The sequence below is a fragment of the Olea europaea genome, chromosome 7, assembly GCF_002742605.1.
Source record: "Olea europaea var. sylvestris chromosome 7, O_europaea_v1, whole genome shotgun sequence".
Lineage (NCBI taxonomy): Eukaryota > Viridiplantae > Streptophyta > Magnoliopsida > Lamiales > Oleaceae > Olea > Olea europaea.
Genome location: NC_036243.1, coordinates 11,723,648 through 11,750,313, shown reverse-complemented (window position 1 = coordinate 11,750,313; position 26,666 = coordinate 11,723,648). Strand labels below are relative to the sequence as shown.

Genomic DNA, 26,666 nt, shown 5'->3' with positions numbered 1-26,666 from the left:
GTCCCATCAATGTTATTTCAAATTTCATGATGCAATTTCTTCATTCAGATTTGTAGAAAATATCATCGATCAATGTATATGCCAGAATGTCAATGGGAGTAAGATCCGTTTTCTTGTTTTATATGTAGATGACATTCTACTTGTGATCAATGATAAAGGTTCGCTACATAAAGTGAAACAATATGTCTCTAAAAATTTTGACATGAAAGATATGGGAAATGCATCTTATGTCATTGGCATTAAGATCCATAGAGACAGATTTAAAGGCATTTTAGGTTTGTCTCAAGAAACCTATATTAATAAAGTTTTAGAGAGATTTCGGATGAAAGATTGTTCACCAAGTGCAGCTCCCATTGTTAAAGGTGATGGATTCAATTTGAATCAATGCCTGAAAATAATTTTGAAAGGGAACAAATGAAGAACATTCCATATGCTTCTGCTGTTGGAACTGACTCTAGTAACATGGAGCATGCTTCATATGTAGTAGTAGGTTAAACATTAGAATCAATGAGATTTAAGTTCTTTTCTTTTTTATTGAATTGATTTCTTTCTTCAAGTTCTGTGTTATTGAACATGTACTGTAAGTGAAGAATCGTTTATAGCAATATGGAGCATGTTTAGCATGCAGACAATAAAAATAATAAGATTTTAACTTCTTTTTGGTTTTGCCCCTTTTTTTCACAATAAGACTTGGACGATTATCCCTACCCTCGGTAGCTTACGAGTATACTTCCATTCGAGAGAAAAGGGCCACTTAACTCCTAATTGTTTTGGATTCATCGTCACTTCATTTTTATAGGATTCTCTTGGAACAATCACAAACACTTTTTTTATTATGGATCTACTACCAGAAATTCAATGCACGGAGCTTTCGGAGTGCATCAATCGACAGTACCAACTGAGGCTTTCTTTTTCAAGTGCATCAGGCAGGCTGGTGCTAGAACCTTGTTCAGAGATATAGATTCTACGGCCATGTTGTGAGCGAATCAAGTAATACTGTTCAATCTAGTATTCTGCCAATAAGGTTCATTTAAAGCTGGAAGTTCGTCGCTGAGAGGTCTCAAGATAAGATGTTCAACAATAATTTTTGATCAACGAAGTTCAGTTTGGACCAATGACTTTAAACTTTTCAAACACGAACAAGTTCATTAGCAAAACACCTCTAACTCTCTGAGCCCTCACAATTTAAGGTTAATTTTACTGCTACGAAGGAGGTAAAACTATGAAAGAGGTAAAGTAGATCATAAATTCAAATATTGTTATTTTAGAGAATAAATTACAAGAGATTAAAAGAGTGTGTCCTTGCTTTACTTCATACATACATACATATGTATAGATAACTTAAGGTTTGGTGGCCTTTATTTTGATAAAAACAATGTTTTTAATAGTGAATTTTTTGAGAATGTGTGATTAAAAAATAGTAAAAAAAAAAAAAAGTTTCCAGTGTACATGCGGAATATTTAATTGTGTGAACATGTGATTGAATATATATATATATATATATTTTTATAAAGTTTATAAATAATGATTGTCAAACAGGGACATGTCAAGACTATTATCAAATTACAGTATAATGTCTATAACTAAAATTGGTTTAAAGTTGACACGTAATACATGACCTTTCGTAATACACAATTATTCTTGCACTAAATGATTCTTCTCAGGCCCAATCCTGAAAATTTTAGGTCCTAAGACGATAAATTGTTACGAGATCATACTATAATTTTTTAGAAGTATTATTAGCATCAAACATGACTAAATCAAAGAGCTTCTAGTTATGAGAAACATTATATCTATAGTATTCACTTACTGTTTGATTTATTCGAGAATCAATTTTCATGTTCAAGAAATGAGTTAAATCCGCTCGTGGTCACTGTATTTTGTACTTAGTGTCACCATGACTATCCAAATTAATTTTGATTCACCATGGCCAACCAACTTCATATAACATTTTAGTCAAGTCACCCTATTATTATCAACAACAAAATAACACAAAAAAAAAAAAAAACGACTCATGATTATTAACACAAAAAAAAAGAAGAAGGACGAGAGTAAGAAACAAAAACAAAAATACACGTATGTTAATCATTAGAAAAACTTTATAATAACTTATATGAAAGTAGAAACATTTTTTTTTTTTTTTAATTTCTACTCACACACAAAATATTTTAAGGTAATAGATATTTTGAGAATGATGGATAGATTGCAAATGGGGAAAGTTTAGTGAGTAAATTGAAACTTTTTGAAGTTCAGTGAGCAATCTTAGATAGTATTTTAAATTGAGTGATTTTTTGAACATTTCACTCCGATATTTTGGTCAATATCAATCAGATATATGCATTTACTTCTTTTTTGTTGTAGGAATCTACAATTACTTGACTCGACTAAAGCTAGTCGAACTTACAATCGAAAATAATACTTTTGTAATTTTTACAAAATAAATATTGAATCCCATCACGTTGTAATTTTTTGACAATGATACTTGCGAAAGAGTTTGAGCCCATGTTTAATTTTCATTATTTAAAATTTATTTTCAATCACATATTTTTCAAAAAAAAAAAAACAAAATTAATTTTTCATAAATCTCTACTAAAGAGCAGGCCCCAACAAAAATAAAAAATAAAAAAATCGGTCAAACCAATCAAAACGAATCGGCTCGAGTTGGTTTGGTTCTGTTTGGTTTTTAAAACAAAATCTTGGTGGGTTTGTTCAACCAAATCGACCCAATCTACTTGCATGTTTACCTTTTTTTAAAAAATCAAAATTAAAAGATAATACAAAATTTTATAACTATATCTCAACTCTCTCTAATCTATAATATTGCCAGTAAGTAATAATATTGAGAATTTCTCTTTAAAATCTCATTATGTTGTATTTAGTTTTTTCCTACTTAGATAGTCAGGCACATAATGCACAAAAAATCAACAAAATTCTTAAGTTTTATTTGTTATTTGTCTCTATTAACTTAATTTTATTTGTTAATGGTTTTTGTAAAATAAAGTTTTTTAGTTATTTTAGTTCCTGTAATTTAAGTGAACCTAATACTCAGATAATTTTTTTTTTTAAAATATAAATCAATTTGAACTAAAAGTTCAAATCGACTAACCGAATTGAATCGAACCAAATCAAGAGTTAGAGTGGATTGATTTGAGTTGAAATTTACTCAAATCAACCAATTTGATTTTGATTTCAGGTCAGAGTCGAAATCAATCCAAGTTAAACCACTCCAAGGCCTATAGAGGAGCTGAATTTAAAAATGTCAAATAGTGCAACTATGTGTTGGTGCTAATTCCATTGTTTTTCCTTCTGGTTTTTGTAGAAGATATAAATCAATTTGAACTAAAAGTTCAAATCGACTAATCGAATTGAATCGAACCAAATCAAGAGTTAGAGTGGATTGATTTGAGTTGAAATTTACTCAAATCAACCAATTTGATTTTGATTTCAGGTCAGAGTCGAAATCAATCCAAGTTAAACCACTCCAAGGCCCATAGAGGAGCTGAATTTAAAAATGTCAAATAGTGCAACTATGTGTTGGTGCTAATTCCATTGTTTTTCCTTCTGGTTTTTGTAGACCAAATGATAAATACACTTCAAGAGACATGACATCTGGTTTTCGTCTTAACCTCCAAAATCTTATTCTTCAAGAATTTGCCAAATTCTGATTAGCAACTTAGCAAGGTTTCACTCTCTATTAAGGATAATCTCCATAATTGAATCCTTACATTTGAACATTTTAGTTTCGTAAGCTTATATGTCTGGAATCTTGTTTAAATATTCACTTTACATGCTTGCCCACAAGCTGCTCGATTAAATACCTTACTAATATAATTTTATTTTATTTTATTTTTATTTTGGCAGGGAAGACTGAAGAGATAGGAAATGAATGTTTCCTTGGGCAATCCGACATTTACTTTAGTGCAACTTGTTAATAATTCCAAGCCAGTTTTCATGGCTAAAGCTTCATGCCCAGTTATTCGTACCTGTTCTAGTTTCACAACAGTAATCAAATGCCCAGAAAGAGAAAATAATTTTGGTGTTCATTTTGTTAACGGATTCCTGTGTGGAAGGGTTAATTCAAAGTCCAGTTATCCAGGGGTTTGGGAAGATCCTGATTCTGGTATTGACAGTGAAAACGATGACGATGGTTCAGATGATGAAAAAGTGGAAATGGAGGAGAGTGACTGGGGAGAAGAACAAGTTCATACTGAAGCTACTGCTAATAATGTGGAGGAATTGTCAACGAGCAAGTACGAAGAAGATCTTATTAAAGGTCTATATTTCTTCCTATCTCACTATTCTCTCAAGTTTTCCAACTCTTATTTGCCATTTTAGCATGTTTAGTACAGTGGATTTTTCTACAGTAAAAGGGGGAAAGAAGCTAAAATCTTGTATAGCATATAGTCTTTAGTCCAAAATATTTTTACTATGGAAGTGTTGTATTTTGACGTGGAAATCATAGGTGATGAGAGAATTGAATTATAAACAATGTACGGAATTGTAAATCATATTGCAACTAGGCAATTCAATTATGACTTTATCCTTCATTTTTCTTCTTGTACAATCAGAAATTTATTGTGAAATTTTTGTTTCTTCTTTTGACTCTTCATAGCTGATTGGGATTACATGAGCTGGTAAGTACAAGATTGTGCTATTTTGATTTTGGGTTTCTTGCAGAGGTAGAGCAGCTCTTGAGCCCAGAAGAAAGAGCAGTTTTGGAACAGAATGAAGCTCCCAATTTGGAGAAAATATCAACTGTAAGTTTCAATGATATCAAATGAGCTCTTATTTGCATTGTAACTTCTTCCATGATTGTGTCAGCAACATAGCAGATCACCTGATATGCCATTGTCGGATGACTCCTATAAGTCAAAATTAAAAGAAATTTAAGCAGAATGAGGCTTGAATATAAACTAAGTTTAAAGTTAGGGGGTGTCATAAAGTAAAGCAGGAAAGGAATTGTTAGGTGAAATTCTCAAGTATTTTCTTTCTTTTTTCTGATATCAAATCAAAGATATATTACAAGTTTTTTTCATTTATGCTTAATTAATATGTTTATAGATATATCTCTACTAATACCAAATCTTTCATTCACTTGTCACTACCAGTAGTTTTATTCTTTATGCTTTTACATTTGATCAATATTTTGGCTACCATAGAATTATAAAAGTTCTTATACTACATATTCTCCTAACATTCAAAATTTATATCGTAATATGATATTCCTCTCTCTCTTATTCCCTTTACTCTCCAGATATATATTGTTTATTAACATCAATTTGCCAGTAACATTTGTTTGTACTACCACTTCCCTCCTCATTAGTTCTACATTAAATATCAGCCATATTTATCATGTGGGAGTTTATCATAATTTTGACTCACGTATGTATTAATGATCAGCTAGTTTATTCAATCTAAACATGTATATAAGAGGTTTGGAAAGGTACTATTTGAACTCTTTATCATGTAAACTATATTCTTTAAATTTGGAGTGAAATAAATGTTTAAAGGTAAATTCAAATAGTTGATTTCTTTTTCTCCTCACCTTAACATGGAACTCTGTCCTGTGGTTTATCTGATTCTCTATGCATGGAGTCAGGCTTTGCTGAGTTAGGAAAGAAATTTGTACACATATTAGTAATTGTACATCCACAAAGAATACACTATAAATAATTGTTCTCTTGCTCTGAGCTAAGGCTTCATTTTTGTTTAAATTTATGCTGCAGGCGAAGTGGAACCCTCTCCATACTTTTGCACTTGCTGGACAGATTAAATTTATGGACGGCCTTCTTGAAAATGGGTATGATATCGACCTAGTTGATAAGGTAAAGTTCAGTATGTCTAAATCATTCAAAGAGGTGCATATAAATAGATCCTTGTACATTTCTATGTGTTCATCATTAATTTAAGCAAAACTTGGTGATGCAGGATGGCTTGACGGCTCTGCATCATGCAATCATTGGTAAAAGGGAGGCAGTCATCAGTCATCTTTTAAGAAAAGGTGCAAATCCTCAAGCAAGGGATCTGGTAAGAAATTTTCTTATATATATATATATATTAATTTTGATTTTAACACTATTGATATTGTTTGTATCCTCATAACAGGATGGTGCTGTACCGCTTCATTATGCTGTTCAAGTAGGAGCCTTGCAAACTGTCAAACTATTAATGAAATACAAGGTTGATGTTAATGTTGCAGATAATGTAAGTATGAATTTTTTTTCATCTACAATTGACATAAATGGTGTTTATAACGTATGCTCAAGTTTGCAGTTGAATGTCATTTCAGTTTGTTTAACACCGTTCTTCTGCCAGGAAGGATGGACTCCATTGCATGTGGCCATGCAAACTAGAAACAGAGACATAGTAAAGGTTTTGTTAGTCAATGGTGCAGAGAAAACAAGAAGAAACAAGGTAAGTTTGCAGAAGTTTTACATACATATCTAATGTAGGATCAATTGATGAAGAGAAGCAAGAAGAAAGAAACCGGAGAGAAAGTGGGAAGAGAGAAGATAGGGGAGTGGTAAAACATGGGCAACAATTCATTCATTCATCATCTGATTTCAATGTGGCAATTCAGATCATATATATAGAAAACAAACCTAAAGCATAAGGGTTGGGCCAGCTCGTAATACAAGCCCAATAATAAAACATAAATAAAAATAGTCCAGGAGGAAGTAGAAGTAGATGTCCTCATCAACTCTCCTGAGGTGAACAAACTTCTCTCGACGTCCATATACACGTGATCGTTGGTCTGGGCAAAGGAAGATCCTCGTGACTCCTATAAAACTCCAATAAATCGGGATCAAGTTGCTAGAGTGTTTCTTTGGTGATCCATGCACAATCAGAATCAGGTCAACCTACCTAACGAACAAGGAATCACTAATTCTTTCCACTATTGATAACACAATCTATTTATCTAAAATAACATCAAGTTTATATTCGTGTACTATAAAAGGTGGTATTGAAGTAGGAATAGCGACATAGTTAGGTTGAGAGTCCACATATGGAGTTACAAAAGGACCATCGTAGGGGTTAAAATGGCCTTTGTAAGAAAAACTAAGTCTTTATCATTGAAAGTAGAGTGGTAGCCAAAATGTGATGAAAGATCAATGTCATGTGCATTTGGACCAACAAGCTTCAAAATTTTAAAAGGACCAACACTACAGACTTGTAATTTGGAAGTAGATCTAGATGGATATCGTTTTGGTCTAATTCAAATCATAACATAATTCCCATTGTTAAATTTAACATGTCTTTCATGCAAATTTATTCGCAGTTTATATGATGCATTACTAACTTTTAGTTGTTTATTGATCTTAGTATGCAAATAATGAAGTTATACAGATGCCTCAGCTTGGAATAAGGTTTAAAGGCTTCTTAAGCTTATAACAATGAACAAGTTCAAAAAACTCATACCTATAGACCTATTCATAGAATTGTTATATGCAATTTGGGCTGTAAAGAAGATCAAATCCCAATTTTTAAGATTTTTCCTAGACAAGACACCTTAATAAATTGTCAAGACTGCAATTAACTACTTCAGCTTGATCATCAGTGTGAGGGTGGTGTGCAGTGGAGAATTTTCATTTAGTGCCAACCATGTGCCACTGGGTTCTCCAAAAATGATTAGTGAAATGAACATTCCTATTTGAGGCAATGGTCTTAGAAAAGGCATACAATTTAACGATCTTATTAAGTATAACTTGGTGACCTTAGGCGCATTTAAAGTCTTGCTATAAGGAATAAAGTGAGTCATTTTCGAGAAGAGATCCACTACAACAAGGATAGAGTCATGTTTCTTTGGCGTTCGTTTAAGTCCTATTACGAAGTCCATACTGACATATTGCTAAGGACAATTGGGGGCGAGAAGAGGCACGTAGAGACCCGTGTTTTTCCTCTTTTGTTTGGCCAACTAACAAGTGTTATAGGCGCTAACTATCTTAGCCACACCCGTCTTCAAACTAGGCCAATAGAATTGACGTTAAATCTCCTCTATGGTTTTATCACGTCTAAAATGTCCGACCAAGCCTCTTGCATGAATTTCCTAAATTATAAATTCCTGCATAGAAGTTCGAGGAATACACAATTTATTGGATTTAAAAAGATAACCATCCTTAAGACGGAAACCATCTGTAGGATCCGATTGTCTACTTTACAAAGCAAAGAAAATGCCCTTAAAATCATGACATAACTCATAATCTTCTAGACCAAAGGGAGATCTGGCGGCTTAAAGCATCCGGTGCTTGATTTTCAATACCTTATATTTTTAATACAATAGAATAGACCTGCAAATATTCAGTACAACAACCATGCCTAGAATTTAACCTTTTCTAGGAATCAAGGTCGCGAAGTGCCTTATGGTCTAAATAAGGATAAATTTCTGGGTAATAAGTAATGACGTCAATAGTGCAAAGCCTTTACAACTGTGTTAGTGTATAATTCTTTATCATAAGTCGAGTACGTTGTTTGGCATTATTTAATTTCTAACTGAAATAAGTAATAGGATGGCGTTCCTGGCTCAGGATTCCACCTATTCCTACCATAGAAGCATCACACTCAACCACAAAACTTTAGAAAAATTAGGAAGTCACATGACATAAGCTTTTGCAATTTGCTTTTTAACCAACCACTCATGTCGTCAAAGTAGACGATGAGGAATTTACCCGTGAAAGGTCAAAGAGCTTATGTCATCACTTTCATAAAAGTACTTAAAGCATTGGTTAGTCCAAAAGACATGATCAATACTCATAACAACCATCCTTTGTTTTAAAGACAGTTTTCCAATTATCACTCGGGAGAATCCTAATTTGGTAATACCCACTCTTTAAATTAATTTCGGAAAAATTTGTAGCACCAACCATTATATCCAACATATCATGAAGCCTAGAAATTGGAAAACGATACTTCACTGTGATTTTATTGATGACACGACTATTAATGCACATCCTCTAATAGCTATCTTTCTTAAGAGTCAAAAGGACAGGAGCCGCACAAAGACTTAAATTCTCATGAATTAATCGTTTGTGAAGGAACTCTTTTATTTATCTTTGGAGCTAGCATGCTCAGTGGGATTCATCCTATAATGAGATAAATTTGGAAGAGACGATCCACGGATAAGATCTATAACATGTTGAATATTTCGTAAAGAAGGCAATAGATCAGGGAGGTCCTTAAGAAAGACATCTCGAAACTCTTGAAAAGCTAACTGGACCTCACCAGGGGTTACTATTGGAGATACCAATGGAACTTCCATAATCACAAAAAACATAACAAAATCATCTACGAGTGTACTCAATTTTCTTGGCTTGTTGCGAGTCAACAGATTTTGAGAGTAAAGGATTAAGTGCTTCTTTCTATTAATTACAAAGGAACATGAATTTGACCTACCATGGATTATCACATCTAAATCAAACAACCAAGGTCAACCAAAAATGACGTATCTGACATCCATTGGAATGAGTCCCACCATATATGATCCTTATACCTAAGAAACTGGATAGTTACTAGACAACGCTCTTTCACAGCTATAGAAAAAGTTTCAACCCAAGAAATGTTATACGGTTGAGGGTAAGGGACTGATTTCAACCAAGACTGGACACCGTAGCTACAGAAACCACGTTAATGCAATTTCCAGTATCCACAATAATTTTACAACCCTTATAGACCAAATCATCAAATTTTTCAAACTTATGCTCATAGACTTGATCTTCTAACGGCTCGTCTATGACATCATTCTGTTCCTTAATGACTAAGGCTCGACTAGAACATTTGGAGGAAATATGACCAAAGCCTTTACAGTTGAAGCACTACATGTGAGAAGTTCTTAGAATTTGAGGAGCTTTACCTTCATTTTCCAGTGGAGGAAGAGCACTAGATAAGAGAGGCTCTAGAATGGACTTAACAAAAGATGGTAACATCGATGAGACGGAAGGACAATTGTCACTACGCCTTCTTTACGAAGTTTTAGTAACCAAATCATAATTTTGGACTAAAGAGTACGTGTGATCCAAAGTAATAACACCTTGAAAGACAAGCTCACACCTAAGATCATCTCTTAGTTCCTTTCTAAACCTACTCAAACTCATAGCCTCATTTTCAAAGACGCGCATTCGAAATTCATCAAATTGAGTAACATAGTCAGTCATTAGACGATTTTCTTGGATCAGGGCATTCCATTGGTCGACAATTGTCACTACGCCTTCTTTACGAAGTTTTAGTAACCAAATCATAATTTTGGACTAAAGAGTACGTGTGATCCAAAGTAATAACACCTTGAAAGACAAGCTCACACCTAAGATCATCTCTTAGTTCCTTTCTAAACCTACTCAAACTCATAGCCTCATTTTCAAAGACGCGCATTCGAAATTCATCAAATTGAGTAACATAGTCAGTCATTAGACGATTTTCTTGGATCAGGGCATTCCATTGGTCTAACAAATTGCCCAGTAAGATTGCGGTAAATACTTCTCTTGAAAGTGACGCTTCATTTCCTTCCCACTTCCAACATAAGGTGCACGTCGCCTCTCAAGGAGGTCCTCAATGCTTTTCCAAAAGAATTGGCATTGTCGGTTAATTTCAAACAGGCAAATTGGACTCTTCAATCCTCTGAGACTCCATACCATGTCAAGAAACAATCCATGTCTCTAATCCATTGTGTAAAAACTCTAGAATCTAAGCATCCATCGAATTTAAAAGTATCTAATTAATGTTTCTAAAGAAACGCTCCTTATGGAGAGGAGATTGAGTACCGTAACGGTCATAGCCTTGTCCTCGCTCACGATCCTGATGCCCATCCCTTCGATCACGTCAAAAATGTTTTCGACCACCTTCTTGATGACGATAGTGTCTATTATGGGACGCTTCAGAGTTATCAGTGTCTGTCGAACGGGGGTTCGTTCAAAGTTGTTCAACCTAGCAGCTAAGTCCCTGTTGTCTTCACGAATAGCAATAACAACCATGTTACTTCACACTTCAATCGGTGGCTGGGGAACGGACTTTGCTGGCGACAGCATCTAGGCTAGAGATGTGAGAAGGCGTTGGGACGACTTGGCTGTAGAAGTGGCGGCGGTTTACTGGGCTGGGTGATGGGTTGTTGGATTTATATGAGCTTTTTGTCGACTTGGGTGGAGGTTGGGTTTTGAAGAAGCGAGTTTGGGATAGTGTCGATAAGAGGTACCAACAGTTACAATTGGTTGCCGTGCAGATGCTAGTGAAACTGCCATTATATCAATTCCTTCAAATTTAACAGTTTTCACTCTTGATTTCTCCAGTTCCTATCTTCTTTGACGAGTTGGTAACTCTGCAGACTATGGTAGCTGGTTATGTTTGCTGGAAATATTTGGTGGGTTATAGTTGGTGGTGGAAGTTCCGGGCTTTGAGTGAATTTTGGGTAGTTGGCAGTTGCAGAAGAAGGTGGTTACTACTCAGAATATTGTAGGTTGTTGTGTTTGCTGAAAATATTTGGTCGGTTATAGTCGGTGGTGGAAGTTCCTAGATTTGAGTGAACTTTGGTTATTGGCAGTTGTAGAAGAAGGTGGTTACTACTAGGTACAGGTTTTGGGAGGTTTACAGCTTGGATGTGTTGTATGGATTTCTTTTGTTTATTGGACTTTTTTGTGGATGATGATTCTGGGAATTTGAAGGTGATTGGCTGGTAATTTGGGAAAGATGATGGTAAAACACAGTTCGATTTATGGGATGAGGTGGAGAAAGACGTCAATAATTCACCAGTTGCTTTGTCCGCAGGTAGCAAATTTTAGCAGTGTTTGGCTCTAAGAAACCAAGTTTGGCTCTGATACCAAATTTGATGTAGGATCAATTGAAGAAGAAAAGCAAGAAGCATAGGAGAAGCAAGAAGGTAGAAACCGGAGAGAGTGGGAACAGAGAAGACAGAGGAGTGGAAGGCAACAATTCATTCATTCATCATCTGATTTCGATGTTGCAATACAAACCATATATATAGAAAACAAACCTAAAGCATAAGGAGCTTGGGTCAGCCCATAATACAAGCTCAATAACAAAACATAAATCAAAATAATCCAAGAGAAAGTAGTAGATGTCCTCATCAATAACTGCGTGTATATGTATAAAATTTTCCATACACACATTTGTACTAATACCCAATTGCATTCATATGTTGTAGGAGCTCGAAAAATTTTATTTTTTCGTTTCAGCAACCTTTTTCTTTGATGTTTTGCAGAACGGGAACACAGCCCTTGATTTGAGCTTATGTTATGGGAAAGATTTCAAGTCTTATGACCTCTCTAAGTTACTCAAGCAAATTCCAGCTAATAGAGACTTATGAGGTCTTTGGCAACTCATTTGTTGGTTAATCATGTGTTACATTTGCAAGTGATGGTTTCACCTTTCCAATTTTTAAGGGAGACAACAATGATCTATCAATCTCGACTACTGAGCTGAATTATCTCATTTTCAACCACACATTCAAGATTGTGGTGAATTTTGGCAGGAGAAATGTTCAACATAATGTGTACCACATGCAAATAATGCTTGTATGGCAGTGCAAATGAACTCGAATTTAATATGGAGTTAGTTGTAAGAGGGTTCTAACCGTTGGTTAGATCTATATATTGGATTGTATATGGACAGTAGTAGTTGGAGTGGGAGGCTCAATCCCTCATCTCAGATTCCTTCCTTGGGTAGAGGATGTAGTCGGCCCTTGCATATTATTATCATAAATGTGAGTAATGTATAATGTCTTTTAGCTTTCCGCGTTCCACTTTTGTCCGACTCATAAAGCTAGTGATTTGTGAATAAAATAAATATGACCAAAATTCTCTGCATATATTATTGATTTGCTACCAAAAAAAATATTAGACTCGAGCATTGGCATTTTCGTATCACCGTGACATATTGCAGTTTTACTTTTTTTTTTTTTTTTTTTAAGGGCTCCATCTCGACGAGGAAGCGGTCGATAGGTGAGGCTGGACCTTTCCACTTAATAATGCAAAGACCACTGGAGATGGCATGATATTGCAGGGCCTGAGGTTTGATGTAAAATGCAAATAGTATAGTTCCAAAGACAAAGACAATTCGATTACACAAGTGTCACATTGATAATTAAAGGCATTAATAATGACAACATCGCAAACATCACACCTTCCACATATCTTCTTGAAAGCTTGACATTGCCTCTGTCCATTGCACTTAGCTCAATCTTTAAATGCTCAAAATTGCTCACAAATGTGACAAATACCCACAAAAAGTGGGAAAAATTATATGAATAACAATAATAATAAATACTTTGTTACCTAGATCTCATCTGTTAATACTTAATGAGCTTAAGTTCAAAGACTCAAATAAAAAGGCATCAAGTGTGTTTGGGAGCTTGGGATTCCAAAAGCACTTCTAAATCAACAGCGCTCCTATATAAAAGGGAAAAAGCCCCCGTACAGGGCCTATAATACAAGGGGTCAAGCTGGCCCCCTGTGATGGGGACCATCCCATATAGGGGTTAGCTTGGCCCCCTCTATTACAGGGGCCTGTACGTGTAGTAGGCCCCATATAAAAATGCAATTGTTTCATTGTGGTAGGAAAAATGCTAATAGGCATAAAAACACATTTCTTTAAGGGGGGTACTTTTTAAAAAGGCCTTGTCAACAATATCTTTCCACTTTGATCAAAATGTTTTTGCCATTCCCCACGATGGCCTCTTAATGCGTAAAAGATAAAATTACCCTTATGTTATTACAAAATTACAAAAATATGGTATTATTTAAAAAACTATTATACCCTTTAAGTTACAAAGAATTCCAAACACTTTGGACTTAAAATTTCAAAATGAAATAACTTTTTATCTGTTTACTCCAACACAGATAAAATTGTTTCATTTTTCATTTATTTCAAACTTGAAATCTCATAAATTTATCAAACACTAAGCAAAAAAATATTATTTCTAGCTAGCACTTTGAATTAGTAAGTATATTTACATATTTTTAATTTTAGTTTCGTTGAATTAGTAAATTGTTTTAATCATTAAATCTTATTTTATATAGACAAATGATTTTTTACAATTTTATACAGATTATAATCTTTTTAAGCAAAAACGAAAAAAATTAATCTGAACAAGTCCTGACAGTCGATCGCTCGACTTTTGAAACCATTTTTTTATCTCATAATTATATTTTTTTAACAAATTATGTTTCATAATGCAGATATGAAATCAGCTGCAGCCCTAATTTATTACTTTGGTGAATTTGAAATGAACAAAAATGATTGATGAGTGTGGAAATGGACAAGTAATAAATGTGATGCTATTGAAATTGTGATAAGATCGAGTACATCATATGTAGAAATGTACCATGATTTACAGAAAAAGCTCAACGTTGATCTCTCTGAGTACAACATGGAATTAAAATTTCTATTCAGCGAGCATACACCCATTTCAGTTCCACCTATAATGGTTACTTCCTAAGCTAAGATGAAAGTTTTAATTGAATTGAACCAAACTCACACATTGCATAACTTTAGTTAAAAAGAATGTCCCTGAAAATGAACACGAAGATTGTGATGGAGGGGATCATAATGTGAATGATTTTTGGGACACGGTGGAAATAGTTCGTGAAGATGATGTGACTATTCCCTAGACAGTTATTCATATCACCATGATCTCACTGTTACGCACAGAATTCCCTTGATAATTCAAGACAACAAGAATGAAAATAAATTTATAAATGAGAATTTGATTGCATTATCCCGTCGAAGACATAAATCAGGTAGGAGCTCACAGGCTGGAATGAGTACACGATCTTCTAATTATTCACGTGTAGTCTCGACAATGAAGATTTGTATGTCGAGCAAATATTTGAAATAAAGAAAAATTTGTAGGAAGCTATGCACCGGATTGCTTTGAAACACAACTTTAAGTTTAAAGTGAAAAAATCAAATAAGTTGACGTACATAGTTATCTGTATTGATGACAGTGATCATTGGCGTTTGCAAGCGACGAAAATGGACACGAATGAGTTCTTTATAGTTCTTACGTATGACGGAAACATACTTGTGAAGTTGACGAATTATGTACAAGTTTCAAGACCTACAAATGATCTATAGACTTTCGGATGTCATTAATGACATTCGTCGATATTATAAGGTGATCATGAGCTATCAAAAGGTTTGAAAAACCAAGGAATGCACATTGGAGGACTTAATGGGTTCGGTTGAAAACAATTATGCTAAATCAGCCAGGTACTTCTATAACATGGAAAGAACTAATCCTGGATCAGCATTTTTTACTGAGATGGATGGCGAGAATTACTTCAAGTATTTTTTTATGGCTCTTGGATAATGCATTCGAAAATTTTGAAATGTGATGTGACCCCTAATTTTAGTTGACGGTACAACCCTTAACACTAGATACGAAAGTAAGTTGATTATTATAACATATCAAGATGCCAACATCTAAAACCTGCATTCACATAATTGACGAAGAAAATCATCTAGCAATGCGTTGGTTCTTCACGAAATTGAGAGAAGAATTGGGGACATCGAGAACCTTGCATTTGTAACTAACAGGGGACAGTCAATAATAAATAGTATCGTCGAAATCTTTTCTGAGGCACATTACGATTATTGTATGTACCATATATAGGACAACCTAAAGACCAAGTATTGGAACGGTGGCATCGTTGCATTATTTAGGAGAATTGCAGAGGTTTATAGTTTTAAAGAGTTTGATAAGTTCATGATCGAAATAGAAAGTAAATTACACGTTGCACGGGAGAATCTAGCAAAGATGGGTATCGAAATAGAAAGTAAACATTTCATAAATTATTTTAATTGTTTACATATATTATTTACTTAATATTTTACTACTTTATTTAATTATTTATCTAATAATTAATTTCATTTTTATTTAAATGTACGTAATATTTAATTAAATATTATTTTTGGCAATCTCCATCACCTAATTGTATATCAAGACCATGCCTCCATCATAGACCAACATTTTACGTACATTTTTCAACAAATTCGAGAATAATTATGCTTTATTTCAAAAATTAATTGCATATTATGGTTTCTAGCAACTCACCAGAAATTCCTCCGGTCTTGATCGTCAGTTTCTCTACAGTTATGTTTCAGTTGTTCATAGTGTAAGGGTATAAATGGCAAGTCAATTGCTTTCAAAGTATTAAACATTTTTTTTTTTTTTTCCAAAATTTGGTCAAAGGCTACTTTGGAAAGATGGCCAGTTCCACTAATTCCTCTTTCTTAAGTTGGTTTAGACTTGGAGCTTCTCTAAAAGAAGTCAAACTCGGTTTTTTCTAGGAAGTTAAAATCTGCATTAATTATGTTAATTAATTCATAGTGAAATTCTAAATATATCTATTTTTCCCACACGTCAATTAACATATGTTTGTTCCCCATTTTTTGGGCAAAATAAATTTTGTAATAGTGATTTTTTAAAGAATGTGTGGTTAAAAATAAAAAATAATAATAAAAAAGTTTTACTTTACATAAAAATTTATTTTATTGGGAGAATATTTGATTGAAAACTTAAAAATAAATTTAGTAAAAAACGAATTTTTATAGAATGACACTCGAACAAGGACTTTATGCAATTTAAAGATAAGGTTAATACAACATTTATCTTAATTTTATTCACTATTATTTTTCATATGTTCATACACGATAACATATCTAGAAATGAAACCTAAGAATATTTCATATTAGTATGTCATATTTTAACGTCTTAAACCAATGATTCATACTATCATTCAACCGGTTGATTTATCATTGATTTTCCGAAATTAATCAATCCACATCATGTGTATGTAAATTATTTTGTAAACATATCATGTACATGTAACACAATCGTTATAAGAACGGTTTAGTTAATACTTTTTTACTAGTTTAAGGATCTATAGGTAATGTCAATTCATGTTACACAAGTAGGTTTTATTTCTTTGATTTTGCTAAAAATCATGAATTTAGTAAATTTTGATAAAAGTTAATGAAATGCATTGTTAAAATTGATTGTTAACTTTAATCTAAATTTTTATAAACATTTTTAGCTAAATCAAACAAGTGCTTATAAAATTTAGTTGTCAACAATAGAAGATTTTATAAATAAAATTAATACATTTTGGGATATTTTTTTTCTGTCAATCCAATTTTCAATATTTAGCCCTTGTTTGAGCTCCATTTTTTTTTTTTTTTTTTTGGTGAAAATGCATTTTAGAATAGTGTTTTCTAAAAGAATAGTTAAAAAATAATAAATACTTTGTTACCTAGATCTCATCTGTTAATACTTAATGAGCATATTATGTTCAAAGACTCAAATAAAAAGGCATCAAGTGTGTTTGGGAGGCTTTTTGGGATTTCAAAAGCACTTCTAAATAAAAAGAGCTGCTATATAAAAGGGAAAAAGCCCCTGTACAGGCCTGTAATACAAAGGGTCGAGCTGGCCCCCTGTGATGGGGACCATCCCATATAAGGGTCAGCTCTGCCCCCTCTATTACAGGGTCATGTACGTGTAGCAGGCCCCATATAAAAATGCAATTGTTTCATTGTTGTCGGAAAAATGCTAATAGGCATAAAAACACATTTCTTTAAGGGGGTACTTTTTAAAAAGGCTTTGTCAACAATATCTTTCCACTTTGATCAAAATGTTTTTGCCATTCACCACAATGGCCTCTTAATGCGTAAAAGATAAAATTTACCCTTATGTTATTACAAAATTACAAAAATATGGTATTATTTAAAAAACTATTATACCCTTTAAGTTACAAAGAATTCCAAACACTTTCAACTTAAAATTTCAAAATCAAATAACTTTTTATCTGTTTACTCCAACACAAATAAAATCGTTTCATTTTTCATTTATTTCAAACTTGAAATCTCATAAATTTATCAAACACTAAGCAAAAAAATATTATTTCTAGCCAGCACTTTGAATCAGTAAGTATATTTACGTATTTTTAATTTCGTTTTCGTTGAATTAGTAAATTGTTTTAATCGTTAAATCTTATTTTTATATAGACAAATAATTTTTTACAATTTTATACAGATTATAATCTTTTTAAGCAAAAACGAAAAAAATTAATCTGAACAAGTCCTGACAGTCGATTGCTCGACTTTTGAAACCATTTTTTATCTCCTAATTATATTTTTTTAACAAATTATGTTTCATAATGCAGATATGAAATCAGCTGCAGTCCTAATTTGTTACTTTGGTGAATTTGAAATGAACAAAAATGATTGATGAGTATGGAAATGGACAAGTAAAAAATGTGATGATATTGGAATTGTGATAAGATCGAGTACATCATATGTAGAAATGTACCATGATTTACAGAACAAGCTCAACGTTGATCTCTCTCAGTACAACATGGAATTAAAATTTCAATTCAGCGAGCATACGCCCATTTCAGTTCCACTTGTAATGGTTACTTCCGAAACTGAGATGAAAGTTTTAATTGAATTGAACCAAACTCACACATTGCGTAACTTTAGTTAAAAAGAATGTTCCTGAAAATGAACACGAAGATTGCGATGGAAGGGATCATAATGTGAATGATTTTTAGGACACGATGAAGATAGTTCATGAATATGATGTGACTATTCTCTAGATGGTTGTTCATCACCATGTTACGCACAGAACTCCCTTGATAGTTCAAGACAACAAGAATGAAAATGAATTTATAAATGAGAATATGATTGCATTATCTCGTCGAAGACATAAGTCAGGTAGGAGCTCACAGGCTGGAATGAGTACACAGTCTTCTAATTATTCGCGTGTAGTCTCGATGATGAAGCTTTGTATGTCGAGCAAATATTTGAAATAAAGAAAAATTTGTGGGAAGCTATGCACCGGATTGTTTTGAAACACAACTTTAAGTTTAAAGTGAAGAAATTAAACAAGTTGACGTACACAGTTATCTGTATTGATGACAACGATTGTTGGCGTTTGCAAGCGACGAAGATGGACACGAATGAGTTCTTTATAGTTCTTAAAAGAAGTCAAACTCGGTTTTTTCTAGGAAATTAAAATCTGCCTTAATTATGTTAATTAATTCATAGTAAAATCCTAAATATATCTATTTTTCCCACACGTCAATTAACATATGTTTGTTCCCCATTTTTTGGGCAAAATAAAATTTATAATAGTGAGTTTTTAAAGAATGTGTGGTTAAAAATAAAAATAAAAAAAGTTTAAGGTTTACGTGAAAATTTATTTTATTGGGAGAATGTTTGATTGAAAACTTGAAAATAAGTTTAGTAAAAAATGAATTTTTATAGAATGACACTTGAACAAGGACTTTATACAATTTAAAGATAAGGTTAATACAACATTTATCTTAATTTTATTCACTATTATTTTTCATATGTTCATACACGATAACATATCTAGAAATGAAACTTAAGAATATTTCATATTAGTATGTCATATTTTAACGTCTTAAACCAATGATTCATACTATCATTCAACCAGTTGATTTATCATTGATTTTTTGAAATTAATCAATCCACATCATGTGTATGTAAATCATTTTGTAAACATATCATGTACATGTAACACAATCGTTATAAGAACGGTTAAGTTAATACTTTTTTACTAGTTTAAGGATCTATAGGTAATTTCAATTCATGTTACACAAGTAGGTCTTATTTCTTTGATTTGGCTAAAAATCATGAATTTAGTAAATTTTGATAAAAGTTAATGAAATTCATTGTTAAAATTGATTGTTAACTTTAATCTAAATTTTTTAAAACATTTTTAGCTAAATCAAACAAGTGCTTATAAATTTTAGTTGTCAACAATAGAATATTTTATAAATAAAATTAATACATTTTGGGATATTTTCTTTCTGTCAATCCAATTTTCAATAATTAGCCCTTGTTTGAGCTCCATTTTTATTTTATTTTTTGGTGAAAATGCATTTTAGAATAGTGTTTTGTAAAAGAATGTGTAGTTAAAAAATAAGGAAAAAGTTTTAGATTTGTATGTAAAAATATTTTATTAAAAAATAAATGGTTAAAAATGAATTTAAAAAAAAAACAAATTTTCTGGGAAAATGGAGCCAAACATAGACTTATAGACTGTCTGAGTCATATTTATCGTTAAATAGCAATTTGACATCATTTCAACCGCGTATTCTTTAATAAAATAATATTATACGCAAATCCAAAAATTTTCGTTATTTTTTAACCACACATTTTTCATAAAAACAATCTTATGAAAATAATGTGGCTCAAACAAGGGCTTAATGTTAAATGAATGATTATTGTAATTTCATTTTTGGGCTTTGCATGATTCCACTACATATTTTTGGTATAAGGGTTAGGTTCGGATCTTCGTGGGAATGCTACCAAGGAGCCGACCCAATACTCATAATTAAGCATGAGTGAGGGAGTTTGGAGAGATGAAATGACGAAGTACAAAACTAATCGACAGAATCTTGAACTACTACATGGGATGTCTAGAGGGTTGGGGAGCGAAATGAGGGGTGGTATGGATGGCCCTAAGCCGTCATAGAAAATTGGTACAATACAAAAACAAAGAAAATTTCATAAAAAAGTGAGATCGGCGTGAAATAAGTAATTTTTCGAAGCGTGTGGAGAATTTTGTGTCTACTTTGGGCAAAAACACTCCGATGAACAATACTTGCAGGCTTTGCCCTTAATGCGTTTTGGCCGAATTCCATTTTTAAGGCTCACAAACAGTATTTTTCATTTTTCAGAATAATTTTATTAATTTTAATTTTAATCAACACTTTAGTTCAATTTATATTTAGTCATTATTATTATTATTATTATTATTATTATTATTATTATTATTATTATTATTATCATCATCTAACTTTATGCTTAGTATCATCATGATCAACCAATTTAATTTTATTTTATCATAACCATCCAATTTTATATAACATTTCATCAATCCACTGAACTTCTTCTCTCTTTTCATTATTTTTAAAAGGTATAAAACAATAATTTTGCATTATATATAAAAGAAATTTAAAATGAAAAATAAAATAAAAGCTTATTTTAAAAAATAAAAATTAAATTTATTTAAAAAAATTTACTTAAAAAATAAAATAATTTTTTTTAAAAAAAACTTTTTTTAAAATAACATAACAACTTATTTTAGAAAATGTAAGAAAAATAAAATAAAATAAAATAAAATTTCCTTAAAAATAAAAAAATATTTAAAAATTTTTTTTGAAATACAATAAAAAATTATTTAAAAAAAACTTTACTTTGATATACAAAATAAAAATAAAATTCATTTTCAAAAATGTTTTTAAAATGATATAATTTATTTATGTTTTTAAAAAAAATGTATTTTATATATATATAATACAAAGTTAACATTTCACCAATTCTAAATTTGAAAGAGTGAATGTTAAGTGGCCATGATGAAATGTTTTATAAAATCTGGTGACTATAATGAAATAAAATCAAATTGGGTGACCATAGTGATACTAAATATAAAGTTGAGTAGCATGGTGAAACAAAATTAAATTGAGTAGATACGGTGTCACTAAGTCTAAAGTTGGGTGGTCATTACTGGATTTAACCCTATTTTATTATAATAATATTCGTGAGAAGTTTCTCTCAAAAATCAAAATATTGTCTCTCTTGGTATTTGTGAGCAAATCAACAAATTTAGGATTTTCAGAAAGATTGTTATGTTTTCCTTTTTTATATGTCCCAAATCGTAGTCTTGTTTCTTATTTGAGAATATAGTTAATATATTAGTTTTCTAATATGCCTTATTTCATGTGCATTGTTATCATATATTTAAACTACTCCATTATTCAATTGTAGTCGAGACAATAAATTAAAAACCAAAAAAAGAAAAAAAAAACATTTCATCTTCCATGATATTTATTCATTAGTATTTGGTGTATAAAAAAGGGCCACTATTAAATATTGTCATCATTGTTAATTAATGATTCTTGCATTAAACAATGATTAGTACCAAGAATAATTTAATTAGCTTGAATATTGCATGCATAAGTTTATTAAATTGAATATTGATTGCATTAATGTAGCGGTGTATTAGAAAAATGATAGTAAAACCTATTCTTTTAACTATATTAACTACATTTTCTTAATCTATGTAAAAAGGAAAATGAGACTATCTTTATGAGACGAAAAGAATGGTTTTTACTATGTTAGAAACTTAGCAACGAACCAATAAGTGAGAGGAGTTGTTAACGCACCACTTGTCAGGAAAAAGAGACTATCTTTATGGGACGAAGAGAATGGTTTTCACTACGTTAGAAACTTAGCAACGATCCAATGAGTGAGAGGAGCTGTTAACGCACCACTTGTCAAGAAAGGCAACCTATAGGCGCTAGAGGAAATTTATAAAAAAATAATGACCAACAATGGGTTACTCACAAGTCTTAAAAAAGGATTTTAGAGCATCTCTCACAAACTATTTAAATACAAAATACTCTTTATTTTAAAGAGTTAATGTTTAAAAATAAACTACAAAAAACTCTCCATTTTAACTTTTTAAAGTAGAGAGCTTGTAGCTCTCTAAATTTAGAGAGTCAAACACACTCTTTTTTTTTTTTTTAATGTGCAATTATTACATTAATAAGTTATATATTTCAATACTCCACTCTTAAACTATTCAAATTATATTTAAATTGATTGACCGTTGTTGACAATAGAAATCAGATCAACAAATCCTCTCGCGTAGTCAGGACTTTCACATCCAAATCTCACTTATTTTATGTTTAAACTGAAGTTAGAAATAAAATGGCTATTTGTCAAGAAGATATTTGAATTGCATATTTTTTTTTCTTCAAATGATGAGTATTTATAGATTTTCCTCCAAACTTTGAGGTAATTTGATCATTTCAAGAGAATGGCAGATAGTGCCTCCATATTGGCTATTCTATAACTGACTTTTTGTTTAATAATCATGCTTTATTCATTGGCTCACATACCTTTTATTGACAGTCTATAATCAGCTTGAATATGGAAAATGGTTTGTATGCTTAGGGCAAGCCTTCTATATTTTTGTTCCCCTCGTGTGTCACTTCGTTAATGATTAGCCAAGTTCTGGTATACGCCTTAATCCAAAACATGACCAAAATTAGGGTATATGCATTAATCCAAAACATTTTGGTACATGCCTCGTCTGTTCAAGTATTCTACATTGATGCCTCTGTAGACCTGTTACTCATTCTGGTATATGCATTAATCCAAAACATTTTGGTCAAGTTAGGGAGTGTAATGAAGGAGGTGAACCCTCGACTGTCCTAGGTGGCCTTAATGAGAGTGGCGACAAAAGCTTTGAAGCTTTAGGAATTTTTAGTAATCTCTCTAAACAGGACTTGACCAAAATTAGGACATGTTTTAACATTCCTAATGACAGAGCTATTATGTCTTGGACAATTTTAAACGGCAGATCGTCCGCCCCTAGGTTGTATAGCTATTCATAAACATTCAATGAACATGGGGCTTAGATTTTGGTTAAAGAAATTCTTAGAAGAACTACATGCTACTGCAAGATTACCAATCAATCTTGTTCAACATGATCAAATTAAGTACGTAGAAGTAGAAAGACAGTTCATTAAAGAAAAGGTGGAAGATGGAGTTATTTGTATGACCTATGTTCATACAAAAGAACAAACTATATATATCTTCACCAAAGGATTACCAAGGCACAATTTTGATGATTTTATCTGCAAGTTAGATATCATAAATATCTAGGATTTAACTTAAGGGGCCGTAAAAAAATCCTAGAGATTGATCATGATTGATTAAATATTTCCATAACTTAAGTTGATTGTTAGGCTAATTTCTTATATCCTAAATTAGGAGATTATTTAGGAGAAATTCAGAAATAAATCATTCTAATTTCATTGATTAGAGTCGGTTTTTTTCCTAAAACGAACTAACAATGGACGACGCCTCCGTTAGTAGCCAAAAATCAATGACTCCGGGAACTCGCATGAGTCAAACCAAGAAACACCAAGGAGAGAAAAAAACCAAGTCCACTCCAAGCAACAGCGCCTCAAATTCTGATCAATTAGAAATGATCATGGAGATGATTGCTACTCTTCAATCCTTTGGTCAGACATAACAAAATAAATTTCATTCTGGTCCTTTAGCCTTTGTCATCTCCCATACTCATACTCCCTGATTACAGACTCAAGAGCATCCATCCATATGACCGATTCTAATCATATGTTTTCAACATATTCACCATGTGCTGAAAAAATAAAAGTAAAAACTATAGATAGATCCCTTTCACCTTTTGTAGGTAAATAAAGTATCCATATCTCCGATTCTATCACTTTAGACTCAGTCCTCTATGTTTCAAAATTATCTTCTAATCTGTTATCTATAAGTCAGTTGACTAAATACTTCAATTGCTCTGCTAAATTCCTTTTCTCTCATTTTCCCTTTCATGGCCTATCATTGATGACAACGATTGCATTATGATAATGGTATTATGATATTGTTTTGTCAAAAGCAGACAAAATTTTACTTGAATAAATAAATAACTTGCTAGTGGTGAACGTATGAGCACCATTTTTTTTTTGTTCTTTGTACTATGGTAAGGGGTTTTGACAAAACTGTTATAGATCTCGTAATGCGATGTGAATGAGACTTGAGTATTTCTCTTTCGGGTTTGATAATCTCCACTGACTTGGATGAATTGCCTATTTACCGTGTCTTCAGTGAAGCTAGAGAGAATCTGCATTTCTGGACTGCCACAACTAGTCAACTAGTGTACAAGCAACCTCTTGTTGTACGCGTATCAATCCCTTAGAAAAATGACAAGAATCTACTGCAGGGGGTGTGTCTTCAACTTTTTGCTTGTTCTTGTTTGAACATGTATCTGATCAACGAGTTGGTGATGCCATAGTGGGACTGAATCTTGAGTTGCAACTTCAACAACAAACAATGATCTACGAATTTCGGTGCTGCTTGTTCTATTAACCTCCAATTAGGGTTTTTATATGGTCTGCAAAGCCAAAATCTCGAGAAAACAATGATCTTAAAATCGATTTTTTGAATGATATTGTGGATTGCGTTTTTTGCTGTAAATTTGTAAAAGAATAATCTTTGGGATTTTATTTTTTATTTCTTTGGTGGATCATTCATGAGAGAATTGAGATTCACATAAATGAAAATGCAAAAATTGGAAATTTTGATGATAATCAAATGTATGTGAAGGGCATGTTTGGTGGAGTAAATTAAGTAAGCACCTTTAATACTATTAGAAATTGGGTTGGTTTTATATTTCATTTTTTTACTTATATTTTGTAGTAATCTAGGGATAAAAAATGTGTAAAAGTATGTTTTGAATATTTTTTAAATTTTAGGTAGGTGGTGCAATTTTCACTAATTTTCTCATATTATTAATGATAAATGTAAAATGGGAAAATTAGACCCACTACAATCCAAAATTTAAGAACTTGAATAATATTCTCTTAACTAATTAAAAACTTTAATCACGTAATTAATATATTCTAAACCCCTTAACCCCAAAGCCCAAAATTCCAGAAAACTCTCAAACTAGTACAAGAAAGAGAATTTTCCACCATGCTACGGCTCTGTTCCTGCTCACACACGACTCCGCTCTTCCTCATCCATTTCAAATTTTGAATTTCTTTATTTTTCTGAATTAAATGGATGTATATTCATTTTTGGGTCAGCTGCTTTGCAATTAGAACAAAGAATGAGTTCAAAATCTTCAATAGTAATACTGGAAATCTTCTTTGTAAACAAGGTAAGTGTATGTGTGCATTTGATTGTCAATTACATGCAACATGTTGACCCTAGAAAATGGTCGACAGGTATTGATGCAAGATAATATAAACGTGGCCGAATTTTGTAGTATTTCTACTGTTAATATGAATGTTTGTGGAAGAATGAGAATAGTGGACAATGCAAGTGTATTATTCCTTTCACTGTATTTTTTCAAACGCTTTCAATTGATACAAGAATTTCCTATTTAGAGTTATTAGGCCGACTTGGTCACCGTAAGATTAGACCCACGTGGCTTGATTTATTGTCCCTAATTGTTACATCAACTCTGTCATTTATTAATTATATTGATAGACTTTTGACAAGAGGTCAGCCACTCTATAAGCTAGGCTGACATTCCTGACATTTATTAACTACGCACGTCACATCAGTCAACTCTAAAAATGTGCTCGTCCAATCCTCCTCAGTTTGTCAAGGATTTCGGATAGTAGAGTGGTTTGACGGCAGAAGGCGAACCACCTCGGATCAACTTAGTACAACGACCTCAGTACTTCCTTTGATAGCTTCGGACGTTAGTCCTTCTGCACCAATTCTTGGGTACACGTTATGTGTATGCATATGAGGTCTGTATGTAGACCTTTTTGTATTGACTAGTAACAATAGTCCCCAAGTCTATGTTCGATCATTTATGTGGTACATCGAATTTGTAATTAATTCCAAAGTTTCCAAGAAAAATTCCAAGAGAAGAAATTCCATAGGTCAGTGCCCCCAAGTCTAATTTACCAACATTGATATGGAAATTAGAATTTGTGAGAGGGTGGTGACGTTGAATTTTGAGCTTATAGTCCCCAGTTCAGTTTGGGGCTTTCGAGGGAGATTGACTAATATGCTTTCGTAGCAAAGCCAAAGTGCTTTAAGATGTAGGCCGAGGTACCTTTGTGCAGTACTGTTGCCGAGGT

General features: G+C 32.3%; 1 protein-coding gene across 2 annotated transcripts; it reads left to right on the top strand.

The window, feature by feature from the left end:
• The first annotated feature begins 3,459 nt into the window (after nucleotides 1-3,459).
• On the top strand, nucleotides 3,460-12,806 carry LOC111397001 (ankyrin repeat domain-containing protein EMB506, chloroplastic). 2 transcript variants are annotated; one of them, XM_023023658.1, is made up of 8 exons: nucleotides 3,460-3,681; nucleotides 3,862-4,273; nucleotides 4,678-4,757; nucleotides 5,727-5,825; nucleotides 5,929-6,027; nucleotides 6,106-6,204; nucleotides 6,316-6,414; nucleotides 12,203-12,806. In XM_023023658.1, exons 2-8 carry the CDS (start codon nucleotides 3,883-3,885, stop codon nucleotides 12,305-12,307), a joined length of 972 nt encoding a protein of 323 aa, XP_022879426.1. In that variant the 5' UTR covers nucleotides 3,460-3,681; nucleotides 3,862-3,882; the 3' UTR covers nucleotides 12,308-12,806. The 2 variants fall into 2 exon arrangements, with proteins under 2 accessions (XP_022879426.1, XP_022879427.1); XM_023023659.1 differs by having other exon boundaries at nucleotides 3,507-3,744.
• The last annotated feature ends 13,860 nt before the right edge of the window (nucleotides 12,807-26,666 follow it).

What these genes read in the sequence shown, in the direction of transcription:
- LOC111397001 (XM_023023658.1), top strand. Translation starts at nt 3,883, where the DNA reads ATGAATGTTTCCTTGGGCAATCCGACATTTACTTTAGTGCAACTTGTT. An exon ending in CGAAGAAGATCTTATTAAAG is followed by an intron (nt 4,274 to 4,677) that starts GTCTATATTTCT and finishes GGTTTCTTGCAG; the next exon opens with AGGTAGAGCAGCTCTTGAGC. An exon ending in AGAAAACAAGAAGAAACAAG is followed by an intron (nt 6,415 to 12,202) that starts GTAAGTTTGCAG and finishes GATGTTTTGCAG; the next exon opens with AACGGGAACACAGCCCTTGA.